The following is a 13853-nucleotide window of genomic DNA, read 5'->3' as shown; positions in this document are numbered from 1 at the left end:
TATCAGATTATATATTTTTTAATGTTTTAAATAAAAAAATAAACTTTGCTCATCAAAAACTACTTCAGAAAAATAAAATGCAAATTTTGGGAGAAAATATTTGCAAAACCTGTAACTGATAAAGGATTTTAATCCAGACTATTTGCTGTAATCTCTTACTTTTATTTTTAAAAACTCAATAATAAGAAAACAGTTGTTGAGCCCACAATTTCATAGAAGATAGCCAATGTAATTCCTCATTAGGGAAATGCACATTAAAACCACAGTGAGATACCACTACATGCACACTGGAATAATTAAAATTAAGAAGACAGACAAAGCCAAGCATTGGTGAGGATGTGGAGATACTAAAACCCCTAAACATTGCCCTTGACAATATAAAATGGTGCAACCACCATGGAAAACAATTTGGCAATTTTTAAAACTTAAACATTCACTTACCATAAAACCCTGCAATTCTCATCCTGCCCAAAAGAAATAAAATTAAATGTCCATACAAAGATTTTTACACAATTATTCCTAGTAGCATTATTCACAATAGTCAAAAACTGGAAATAACCCAAATGCCCATCAGCTGGTGAATGGATAAACAAAACATGATATATCCATACAATGGACTAGAACTCAGCAATATTTTTATTTTTTATTTATTTAATTTTTTTGAGATTGAGTCTTGATCTGTCACCCAGGCTGGAGTGCAGTAGCGCAATCTCGGCTCACTGCAGCCTCTGCCTCCCAGGTTCAAGCGATTCTCAAGCGACAGGTGAAACTCTGTCTCTACTAAAAATACGAAAATTAGCTGGGCCTGATGGTGGGCACCTGTAATCCCAGCTACTCGGGAGGCTGAGGCAGGAGAATCTCTTGAACCTGGGAGGTGGAAGTTGCAGAGAGCCAAGATCGTGCCACTGCACTCCAACCTGGGCGACAGAGTGAGACTCTGTCTCAAAAAAAAAAAAAAAAAAAAAGGAACAAACTGTTAATGTACATAACAAAGTGTGATGAATTGCAAAAATGTGCTAAGTGAAAGAAGCCAGTCACAAAAGACTAGTTTTATTCACATGAAGTTTCTAGAAAAGGCAAAACTATAGAGACAGAAGGAACTGAGTGGTGGTTGGGGCCTGGGGTGGTGGCAGGGCTTGGCTCTGAAGGAGGATGAGGCACCTTTCATGTGATAGAGAAATTCTAAAACCTGGGTGTTGGTGGTTGCATGACTTTATAAATGGGTGAATTTATGGCATATATAGTATACCTCAAAAAGTTGTTTAAACATAACACTAAGAATAATTGAAGTAGGCTAAGTCCTAAGGGAAAAATAGATGTGTGGGGTATATTGTAAATTTGTACTTATTCTTACTGGTCTCTTATACCCAAGGAACTGCTCTTGGCCAGAGAACAGGGAAGCCAGCCAGCCTCAGGGCATGCTTTTGAATCTAGGTTTGACCACTTTCTAGTCAAGTGAACTTAAGCAATGATGAGGTATGCACGGTGGTTCTCATGTTGTCATTGAATTACCTGCACAGCAGGATTGTTTGAGACAAAAGAGACCTTGTACCTAAGGCTCTCAGAACATTGCCTGGGCACTCAGTAAATGCTAAGGTAAACGTTAACCTCCTGTTGTTGCTGCTTAGTTGTTGAACTTGTTGCCTTGGCAATCACGTTTCTTGCTAGGAAAGATGCTTTCCCCTCAGGAACTGCAAAGGCTTTTTAATTGGCTTGTTTTCGTGGAGTTTTCTTTTTTGTTTTTGTTTTGTTTTGTTTTGTTCTGTTTTTTTGAGACTTGCTCTGTCGTCCAGGCTGGAGTTCTTTGCTCACTGCAACCTCCACCTCCTGGGTTCAAGTGATTCTCCTGCCTCAGCCTACCAGGTAGCTGGGATTGCAGGTGCGTGCCACGACACCGGGCTAATTTTTGTATTTTTAGTAGAGATGGGTTTCCACCATGTTGGCCAAGCTGGTCTCGAACTCCTGGGCTCAGGTGATCCGCCCGCCTCAGCCTCCTAAAGTGTTGGGATTACAGACGTGAGCCACCACGTGCAGCCCATTTGTGGAGTTTTTTTTACCATAGTTTCTGAAAACTGTTCTCAGTAGAATTTTAGATATACTGGCCAGGTACTGTGCCTCATGCCTGTAATCCCAGCACTTTGGGAGGCTGAGGCAGGCAGATCACTTGAGGCCAGCCTGGCCAATGTGGCAAAACCCCATCTCTAGTAAAAATTTTTAAAAAAGAAAAAAATTAGCTGGGTGTAGTGGCTCCTGCCTGTAGTCTCAGCTACTCAGGAGCCTGAGGCACGAGAATGGCTTGAACCCAGGAGGCAGAGGAGAATTTTAGATAAACTGTGTAACGTTAAATTTCAGGATGGACAGAAATTATACATAACAAGATCATAGTGTTATAACACTGTAAAATAAAATAACAGATCAGTCATGATAGATCCCATACAGACTTTTAACTTGATATTCACAAGATATCTGAAAAAAGAAACAGCAGATACCTATTAGCTCATTCTTTTATCCAAGGGATAAAATTGAGTAGGTGTATTTTAAATGAATCAGACCTAAACTCGAGTTTTAAAAAATTCAATTTAAATGGATACTGTCTTGAAATTGCCTATTTCTAAGGCTCATGTGACTACAGTGGTGGGCATTATTCACTGGGCTCCCTTAAAAGATTACATTAAACAACTGTGTGTGCTTCCACTTGGTCCAGAAAGGATTTAGTGCTGCTCACAAAGTTACAATACAAGTTAATAAAGCAACTGAAAATGTGCGAGGATGAAGCTAGGAACCGGGAGAGTGAGTTTTGTGGAACCACCGTGAAGTTACGGCTCAGTGTGTCTGACAGAGGCCTTCACACGGGCTGAGACACACCCTGAAACTCGGTTTCTAAGCTTTCACGCAGTCAACTCAGTGACATAAATGAAAGCAGTAGGAAAGTCACAGGATCCACGGATTAAAAATGAATAATAAAATGTAAAAAGCAGTTGCTTGAGAAATGCAAGAGTATTTCCGACACTAAAATTAGTAGTATTTTTCATAAGTCGCCCTAGGAAGAATATTGCGCGAGCATTGGGAGCATTTTCACACTCAACCCAGGGATGAGGTCCACTAGCCCACAGGGCAGGGCTCCGTGTGGACCACCGGCCACCCCCAGCACAGCAAGTGGGAGCAGGGTGGCCTGACTGCACAGCCGCCAGACAGACGGCACCACACTCACGTCAAGTGATGGGAAATAGCCCTTTGATTTTTATTTCAAAATGAAAAGTGTATCCCAAATGTCAGCGTAACCAAAAAGTCATTTTATTGTGTTATGTTAGCACAGAAATTATGCAAGAAATGTTATTCTTACACTTCTAATTGTCATCTGTTTGTTTGCATTTTAAAGTAATTAAGAAGAATTTAAAAGCAAAAAATGTTTTTTTCCTCATCTGAGAATTCCATGTTATCTTTGAGTATACTTTCAATATAAAAGTAGTTGTAGATAGCAATATCAGAAGGAAAATGTTGGCAGTGTGAAATGGAGTCATTACATACTTTAATTTTTTAAATTTTAAATGTTGATTTAAAAATCAAAATTGTACTTCGAAATTTTAAAGCCTTACTTTTAAAAAATAGGTCTAAATTTGGTATCATTATTTTTATTTTATATAACTGAAATCCCTTTGAATAAAAATAACAAATATTCACATATATCAGTCAGTTGCTAAAAATATGAAGATCACATGGCAATTCTCATATTCAGTAATACAGAAAAAATTAAGAAACGTAACTTATTTTCTTTATGTTTTCAGTTTTTATATACCCTCAGATGTCAAAAACAGGTTACATTTTACTGTGAATTACTCTTTTCAGACACATACACAAAAAAATACCTGAAATTATTTTTATTTAGTATTATTCATCTTAGTTGCTAATGTAGACATACTAAAATTATTCTTCATATTAATTTCTCAGTTGTTTTTTAAAATGTATGAGATCTCTATGGAAGGGAAAAAACTAGAGCCTGTGAATTAAAATGACAGCAGACAAATTAACAGGAGCAAAGACATACAAGTTTCATTAATGTTTTTAATTTTATATGCACAGGGGCGTCACAGAAAAGAAGTGAAACATGCAAAAAAAAAAGTTACATACCATTTTAACTAAGGGTGACAAATTGTGGAAGAAGTGACTACAAATGAAAGGGGATTTGGGCTCCTAGGGTGGATATAATTGTGAGAAAGGGCTATTTTAGTAAGGTTTACTTATGCAGACTCAATCTGGTGACAGCTCTCTGTCCCTGCGATAAAGGTCACTCTTCTCATCCTAGTACATGGTGGGGGATATTTATGCTCTTTTTTAGGCAGAAAGGGGGAGAGCAGACAGCTCTTCTTGTATCTGTTGTTTCTCTGTTGCCTTCAGCTCAAAATAATCAATATGCCAGTATGACATAATTGGGGGTGGTGTATTTTGATCCCTATCAGAATCCTAGCCTAGCTCTGAACTAATGTTTAATTATACCTGAAGAAGCTGCACTGGCTGGCTAAATATTTAATGACTTCAAAGAATCATTTTCTGTGTGTTTATGTATTTTTTAGTTGAGATAGTGGTATTACGGCTATTTTTTAAAAGTCCTTATGTTTTAGAAATAATGTTGAAATAACATGATATGGTGCCTTATAAATAAAATATTTGTTTCAAAATAATAAAGGCAGGGTAAAAGGGGATGAGATATGGATAAAAAGAAATTGACCATGTGTTGATAAATGTGGAACCTGAGTAATGGGTACCTGGAGATTCATTCTCTCTATTTTTGTAAGTTTGAAAGTTTTCCATGTAAAACATTGAAGTAACAATGGCAACAGCAGCCTTGGAATTCACCATGAAGTTTTTAGAACCCTTTAAAAAGTAAATATGTGGAATCGTGGGGACTTAGCTGTCTGCTCGCCCAACATGTCTACCCATGAGGAAGCTGAAGTGAAGAGAAATTGTTGTCGCTTTTGTGTTTCTTCAATGTTATCTAAATCATCTACTTAAAAATCACAGTGCCTACCATCCCTGTTTCACTCGTGCTATCAACACATGCTCCAGAAATTCTGTGTCTTGATTCTTGGTTCAAGCAGTTCTCTGCAATTCTCTCAGGCTTCAGCTCAGACCTAGAATTTAGTCCCCTATAAAGCAGTTCCAGTCCTCACCAGTGAATCTTACCAACCACAGGACATTAAGGCTTATCCCATGAGCGGAATTTACACTTGGCATCTTTGCGCTGTACTTGTGAATCGCGGAAGGACCACAGAAGTTACTGAGCTTTGCAGACCTACGGGAATCCTCATGAGTGTCTTGTGTTGCTTTAACAAGGTACCCTTGTACGAGATCCCCTGTACTTTATCCAGTGAAGAGTGGATTTTCTAAAATAGTGGTTTTAAAGAAACCCAGTAGAAAACTAAAGAATAGAAAATGATTTAATATATATAATAAAAGGTGGTAGTATGCATAGTGGTTAAAAACACAGGCAGTGGAATATATCCTGCCATTACCCGCTGTGTGCCCTTGGGTGGATTGCTTAACTTCTCTGAGCACAGCGATAACAGCCACCTCTTCCAGCTTTGTGAGAGTTAAAGATGATCATGTGTTAAAGTACTGAGCACAGTGATAACAGCCACCTCTTCTAGCTTTGTGAGAGTTAAAGACGATCATGTGATAAAGTGCTGTGTGCACAGTACCCTCGACAAAATAAGAACTACCTAAGAACTATTTTAAATAGGGGTTATTATGTGAGTAAGGCCCTTACTGTGACATGCAGGAAATTAACGCAAAATGAGAAAGGGTATTGCGAAGGAAATGAGAAGACAGCAGGAGCCAAGCCTGAAGGAAGAAGCTGAGGCCTGGGGGCGCTGAGAATCCCAGCCCCACTGGGCAGGGCCTCCAAGCTGGGGAGGTGCGGGGGTGCGCTGTTTGCAGAGGCGGGTGGGGCGGTGATGCTGATGTTTCTGCAGGAGGGAGCCGGGAGGTCCCTGAGCAGGGCCCAGTAAATGCTTCGGGGCTAGAATACCTCCCCTCTACAGCTCACCATGGGCTGAAGTACAGACCTCCCGCCTCCCTGCAGCGCACATCCGCCCTCTGGCGAGACCAGGCCGGCATCCAGCGTGGCCCGGAGGCCAAAACGCGCCCAGGCCATGGCCGCCCCTCCGTGGGCCTCCGTTTCTCGGGTGCTAAGTGAGTCGAAAAGCAAGGGCGTCTGATGGGAGCCTCAGTTTCTCCTCCGCCTGCCAGGAGGTCCTGTGCGTACAGAGCGGCGGGTGCATGTGGCAGCGCAGGCGCGGGGCGAGGACGGCTCCGGAGAGGCCCAGGGGCTCAGCGCGCCTGGCTTTCCACAGGCCGGCTTCGGGCTTCTACTCAAGACCGGGTTTCTCAGGCGGGGCGTGGTGTGCGCGCCTGTGGAATCATTTGCGCCGAGAGTTCGAGACCAGCCTGGGCAACATTGTGAGACCTCCCTCCCCACCCCGCACCACCACCGCTAAATCTCTAAACAAACAAACGAACAAATTAGCTGGATATTGTGGTACACACCTGTCGTCCCCACTGCTCGGGAGGCTGAGGGCAGAGGATCACTTGAGCCCAGGAGTTGGAGACCAGCTTGGGCAGCATGGTAAAACCCCGTCTCTAGGAAAATACAAAAATTAGCCGGGCGTGGTGGCACGCGCCTGTAGTCCTAGCTACTTGGGAGGCTGAGGCAGGAGGATTGCTTGAGCCCAGGAGGTCGAGGCTGCAGTGAACCGAGATTGCACCACTGCACTCCAGCTTGCGAGACGGGGCAGAGTGAGACCACGTCTCAAAAAATAAAAATTAAAAATAAAAAAGATCAATTTCTCAACCCCCTCACTGACCTCTAGCCACATGCCTGTTAGCTCTGGGGTCAGCACCGTGTGGGGCTTACTTCCATGGCTGGTTGGGTAGTAGGGTGACCACACGACCGCACCCCACGCGGTTTGGAGCCCTTTCCGCCCTGCAGGGCCTGGAGCAATATTGTTTTTCTTTTTTTTTTTGGCCAAGTTTAGATTAATTACTCCAGTCTTGGTCGTTTTTTAAATTGCATTTGGAAACCTATTATAGTGAATAATTATTATGTGAACCTTTTTAAAATCTGGTATCTATGGTTCCTGTGTTTGAGTAAATCCAGTTAAATTTGTTTTCATGTAGCGTGAGTCTATAGTTTTTGTATCTTATGCGTCTGTCGTGTCCAGAGAAATCAGGTACCCAGAGCTGGCAACTGGAAGATCCATCACCATGAGGCAGCGGTGTCACTGTCTCCATGGCCATCTTGATAACGGCATAATGCAGGATTGATCTTTACACGTGTGTGTGTGAAGTGTAAGTGTATGGACTTGGATGGCTCTTCGAAGGAAATTTTTTAAGGAAGCCTACAAACTCCCTTACTGGGTTAATGGGAGCATCAGAGGAAGATTCCAGAAGGAAACGTAAACCTAGGGAAACGAGATGATAACTGAGAGGTTTAGCCACCCCCTTCAGGGGGAGAATGTCTCTTTTTTTGTCAGCTGGGAACCATTTGGGTTTGTCGATAATGGTGACGGACAGATAGAGATATAGACTATGCCATAACTTACAAGATCGTCCCTGAGACTGTGAAATCAGAATTGGGTTTTCTGAACGCTAATAAAGCCTACACTCTGGATGTCTCACTTCTGCTCCCCTTCTAAGGATTTATACCTAATTTTGTATTCATCGTTTTGCATCTCTTTTTTCAAAGACAGCCTTCCAAATTGTGAGCATTAAACCCCTCACAGTGCTTGGATCCACCTTTGTATGGAATTGTGAGTCGTTAAGAAAAAGTGCTAGGGCCGGGGCGGTGGCTCAAGCCTGTAATCCCAGCACTTTGGGAGGCCGAGACGGGCGGATCACGAGGTCAGGAGATCGAGACCATCCTGGCTAACACGGTGAAACCCCATCTCTACTAAAAAAATACAAAAAATCTAGCCGGCCGAGATGGCGGGCGCCTGTAGTCCCAGCTACTCGGGAGGCTGAGGCAGGAGAATGGCGTGAACCTGGGAGGCGGAGCTTGCAGTGAGCTGAGATCCAGCCACTGCACTCCAGCCTGGGCGACAGAGCGAGACTCCGTCTCAAAAAAAAAAAAAAAAGAAAGAAAAAGTGCTAGTCCTTCTGTTTTTCCTGCAAAGAATCTGTGTTGATTCCTAGAAATGTGTCAGCTGATAAGCATGAAGGAGGAGTCCCTGGGACAGGCCATGGAGCCTGAGAACCCTGAAGATCAAAGGCAGGCAAATAACGGCCGTGGGCAGGGTGTGAATGTCCCCACAAAGTGTTTTGTGAACACTAACAGAACTTCTTTTGTGTTTAGCTACTAATGTAGTCATTTGGGTCCATCGCCCTTTTGGGTAATATTACCAATATGAATTCATAAGCCCTTCATTTACTTTTGAGATGAAAAATGTTCTTTCGGAGCGTCTTGCTTGCCATAATAGTAGGTGAAGTTGAGCACAGTGACCTCATGGCTCTGAAATGAACGAAAAATCACAATTCACACTTAACTCCTAGTTTTTTTTTTAAATGAAAAAAGAAATAAATTATCATCCCCAAAGTGTGTGGTTTTTAAAGTTCCTTTTTTATGTACCTAATACATCTGGGCCAAATTTTAATCCATGTACTCAACCATGTCCATTCGTAATCATAACTCACATAGAAAACGTAAAAGACAGAAGCTAAGACAAAACTTGTCCTTATAATATGCATTTTTTTCATGACTGAGATGGCAGTTCAACGAGTTAAGTTACTGAATACTAAATACTTTAGAATTATGCTGTTAAGTGTATTTATAGTTAATGTATGGTATTAACTTTGACATAATTTGCATTTTGGGGGACTTTCCAGAATGATAAAACTATTTTGAGCCAGGTGCAGTGGCTCACGCCTGTAATCCCAACACTTTGGGAGGCTGAGGCGGGTGAATCACTTGAGGTCAGGAGTTCGAGACCAGCCTGGCCAACATGGTGAAGCCCCATCTCTACTAAAGATACAAAAATTAACCAGTCACAGTGGCATGCGCCTATAATCCCAGCTTCTCAGGAGGCTGAGGCAGGAGAGTTGCTTAAACCTGGGAGGCAGAGGTTGCGGTGAGCCAAGATCGCGCCACTGCACTCCAGCCTGGGTGACAGAGCGAGACCCTGTCTGAAGAAAAAAAAAAAAAATTTTGCAATTTGATTTGAGTAATGATAACATGCATGCATTTTTTAATCACACTAAACATAGAGTTGGTACATTTTACTATGTAAACTTCCATAAGGAAAATCTGAATGCTACTTGCAAAAGAAAGTTTTTGCGGTTTCTTTTTCCTTTTAACTTTTTAAAAGGTGATTACACATTTTTTTTTAATTTGTAACTCTTTTAAACTTTAGGAATTCTTTGACCATGTGAAAAAACTTTGGGACGATGAAGGAGTGAAGGCATGCTTTGAGAGATCCAATGAATACCAGCTGATTGACTGTGCACAATAGTAAGTTGTGTCCTGTACAAGTTACAGGGCCCTTTGAAGAATATGATTGCATGAATGATTATGCTGCCTTCTCAGTACTTCTGAAGTTTCTTGCATGCAAGGAATGAATAATTAACCGTTTATGACAGAAATCAACTTTTAAAATGAGACATGTTTAGTAGATGGAAAATTGAAAATCCAGTGAGAATCAACATTTCTGAGAACCCGAAAGTTTTGTTTATTTTGTCCTGATTGTTGTTTTCAGTTCTCTTCATTTTTTGACTTTTATGTAGAGCTATATGCATATTGGTAAGTTAAAGTGAACTTACATAGTTATTGTTATGTTTTGATTTTGGAGCAGGGGCCTCAAATTAAATTTTAAAATAATACGAACCTTGTGATCAAGGCCAGGCTCTTAAAGTAATGTGATCATTCTGTACACATTAGAAGTATACCAGAAAGCCGGGCCCCGTGGCTCACACCTGTAATCGCAGCACTTTGGGAGGCCAAGGCAGGTGGATCATCTGAGGTCAGGAATTCGAGACCAGCCTGGCCAACATGGTGAAACCCCGTCTCTACTAAAAATGCAAAAAATTAGCTAGGCGTGGTGGTGGGTGCCTGTAATCCCAGCTACTCGGGAGGCTGAGGCAGGACAATCACTTGAACCTGGGAGGCAGAGGTTGCAGTGAGCCAAGATTGCACCATTACACTCCAGCCTGGGCAACAGAGTGAGACTCTATCTCAAAAAAAAAAAAAAAAAGGAAAAGGATACTGGTGCCATGGCTGGTTCATTGTTTTTCCCTGAAACACTTACTTTTCCATTTCGTTTTGCTGTGTTAGATATATTCTATTACTATTAGAAAATAATGGTCCCTAGAACAATGTGAAATTATTAAGAAGTTCTAGATACGTTTGCTGTTTTGATAATTAAAAATTGTATTTCACTAGTTGTTTTATGTAACTCTGTGGATAGCAAGAAATGAAATATTTTCCATTTTAAATCTCTAAACTCTAAAAATTCATAGACATGGAAGAGATTCCATAGCATAAAATCTGGGAATTCAGTGTCTGGAACCAGTCAGTGGAGCTGCATTGTGAATGTTTATTTCCAGGAGGGAGTGGTTGTGTTGGCCCAAGCTCCTGCTTCCTAGATTCTACATCCAGTCACCATCCCCCATGGGATGGGTCTGAAGCACCCAGCAAAGCCCAGAGAGCCAGGCTCCAAGGGGCCCATGGCAAGGGCCAGAGGAGGAGGAGGAGGAGGAGAAGACACTAAGCATGGGTGGGGAAAGGAAGAGTGGCCATAAAGAAGTGAGGGACAGGCCGGGCGCGGTGGCTCAAGCCTGTAATCCCAGCACTTTGGGAGGCCGAGACGGGCGGATCACGAGGTCAGGAGATCGAGACCATCCTGGCTAACACGGTGAAACCCCGTCTCTACTAAAAAAAATACAAAAAACTAGCCGGGCGAGGTGGCGGGCGCCTGTAGTCCCAGTTACTCGGGAGGCTGAGGCAGGAGAATGGCGTAAACCCGGGAGGCGGAGCTTGCAGTGAGCTGAGATCCGGCCACTGCACTCCAGCCTGGGCGACAGAGCAGACTCCGTCTCAAAAAAAAAAAAAAAAAAAAAAAAAAAGAAGTGAGGGAGGTCAGTGGGGTCAGACACCCCCAGGGCTGCTGAAGACCACAGCAAGGAACTTGGGTCATCTTTCAGCTACAGCGACCTGCCATCCCAGCCATCGGCTCCAAGCGTGAGGTTGTCAGGGAGAATAGAATGCAGAAGGCAGAGACCCTGTGAGGTGCCTTGGGTTGGGCCAGGGTAGCCGTACAGGTGAGTGCTGGACGCTGAAGGGGCAGAACTAGCTGGTGGACTTAATGAGGGAGGTGGAGGAAAGAAATCCAGGAGGGAACAGGGTGAACCACTGTGCCATTTACTGCAATGGGGACATCTAGGAGACTTAGGGAAGAGATCCAGCTCTGCTTTGGAGAAGCTGAGTTTGAGATGCCAAATGGAGAGCCATGTGGAGACATCAAGCAGTCAGTCTGTTGTCGGAGTCTGGAGCTCGGAAGAGAGGCAGATGGCCCCGGTGTACCGGTCATCCGCTGCTGACGGTATGCAGAGCCTGGGAATGCAGAGCACACGAGGAGTGCCCACAGAGAGGAGAGGGCCCTGGGCCTGAGAAAGTTCAGCTTCAGATGAGGAAGAGCCTCACAGCACATCTAGAAGAGAGGGAGTGCCCAGCAGAGGGCCCGGTCGTCCAGGCCAGACGGTGGAGAGACCCGGAAGGAGGAGGGCTGATGCTCCTAGTAAGATGGTACTTAACCTCCTTCTTACCTTGTCCAAGGACAGGACGTCCCACGTTCGGTCTGCTGGCATGTGGTGAGCGCGCTTGGCAAGGCAAAGCATAGTAAAGCATCAAGAATGGAGCGTACACCTGCTGCAGACACCCTCAGAGGACCATAGAAAGGGTTAGCTACCTCCTTATACGCTTCTTAAAGAAAGTATTTACTCACGAAAAGTTTTAATTACTGAAAAAAGTATTTAAAATGTCCTGGCCGGGCGCAGTGGCTCATGCCTGTAATCCCAGCACTTTGGGAGGCCGAGGAGGGTGGATCACCTGAGTTCAGGAGTTCAAGACCAGCCTGGCCAACATGGTGAAACCTCATCTCTACTAAAAATACAGAAATTAGCTGGGTGTGGTGCTGGTCACTTGTAATCCCAGCTACTCGGGAGGCTGAAGCAGGATAATCGCTTAAACCCGGGAGGCGGAGGTGGCAGTGAGCCGAGATCGCACACCTGGACTCCAGCCTGAGTGACAGAGCAAGGCTCGTCTCAAAAAAATAAAAATTTAAAAATTTAAAATGTCCTATTTCCTGCCATGCACGACAAGTCCTTCAAGATTCTCCCTAAATAATGTTTTTAAATTGGCCCCACCCTTTCGTTTACGTTTGTGACTACAGTTCTGTGGTTGCTCTCATGTTATTTGGTTGCATTTGGCTCGGATATGGGAGTTTGGAAAGGCTCTCAGTGGAACACCAGTGCAGTCTGAGCAGCCCTGGGAGGACTGCAGGTGCTGAAAAGGCCTTTTATCTTTTCCTCTTACTCTCACTCGCTCTTTCTGCAATATTTCAATCGTCAAATAGTCACTTAAGGCCGGGCGCGGTGGCTCAAGCCTGTAATCCCAGCACTTTGGGAGGCCGAGGCGGGTGGATCACGAGGTCAGGAGATCGAGACCATCCTGGCTAACATGGTGAAACCCCGTCTCTACTAAAAATACAAAAAACTAGCCGGGCGTGGTGGCGGGCGCCTGTAGTCCCAGCTACTCGGAGGCTGAGGCAGGAGAATTGGCGTGAACCTGGGAGGCGGAGCTTGCAGTGAGCCAATCGCGCCACTGCACTCCAGCCTGGGTGACACAGCGCGAGACTCCGTCACAAAAAAAAAAAAAAATAGTCACTTAAGGCACAACAGAAGCTGGGCATGGTGGCAAATGCCTGTGGTCCCAGCTGCTGAGGAGGCTGAGCTGGGAAGATCTCTTGAGCCCAGGAGTTCAAGGCTGCCATGAGCTATCATTGTGCCACACACTGCAGCCTGGGCAACAGAGAGAGACCCTGTCTCAAAAATAAAAAGACACAACAGAATTGTATGTTCAACTCACAGTGCTTTAGGAGTGGGAAGAATATACCAGGAAAATGCTAGCAACTGGAATTTCTAAAGCAGTTCTTAATAATGTTAAAATTCATACACCGCTGCATTTGAAGTTGTTGTGGAATATGCATTCTGTCACCCTTTTTCAGTATTTCAGTATTTATGGACAAAGACTGGCCTTGGAGAACACCACAGTTCTGTTCAATGTCACATTAGAAATTTATCTGTTGTAAAAAAAAAAAATGGACAAGTTATTCCCGCATCACCATAGTGATATAATTAATAATTTGATTTAAAATAGAATATGGGAAAATAAATCATGGAAAAAGAAATGGTGTGAACTTGACAATAGGGAGATCAGAATTCAGATTCTGGCCCCACCCCCGACCACTGTGTGAGAGTTTGGGCAAATTACTTTTATGGGAAAATTGAAAATTAACAGGATCTATTTTTATACAGTTGTGGGATTAAATAAGTAGACATCCAAAGTCCTCAAAATAGTGCCTGGCACTTAGGAAGCACTAGGTAAGTGTTCTCTCTTGCTAGAATGTGACTGATAAAGAAACTGACACCCAGAGAGGTGCCTACGATCACAGTTTCCCAGGAACAGATGAGACCACAGCCAAAATCTGCTATTTCTTTTAGATTTATTCTTTCAAATGACAGAAAGCCACAGATAAAAACTGCCTTGTGAGCGAGGCCCCAGGGCCTCAGGCCAAGACTCCCTTCCAGGC

At 43.5% G+C, this 13853-nt stretch overlaps 1 protein-coding gene across 4 annotated transcripts in view; it reads left to right on the top strand.

Annotated features, from left to right (window-relative positions):
• GNAL (G protein subunit alpha L) overlaps positions 1-13853 on the top strand; it is a 202595-nt gene that overhangs the window by 134197 nt on the left and 54545 nt on the right. For all 4 annotated transcript variants that reach the window (XM_045377973.3, XM_065534250.2, XM_065534249.2 and 1 more), the window contains one exon: positions 9402-9499. In XM_045377973.3, the coding sequence (XP_045233908.2) occupies positions 9402-9499 (98 nt within the window). The remainder of the gene's footprint in view (positions 1-9401; positions 9500-13853) is intronic.

Source organism: Macaca fascicularis, chromosome 18, assembly GCF_037993035.2.
Source record: "Macaca fascicularis isolate 582-1 chromosome 18, T2T-MFA8v1.1".
NCBI lineage: Eukaryota > Metazoa > Chordata > Mammalia > Primates > Cercopithecidae > Macaca > Macaca fascicularis.
Note: the sequence above shows the minus strand (reverse complement) of the source record. Positions and strands in the feature narration are given on the sequence as shown.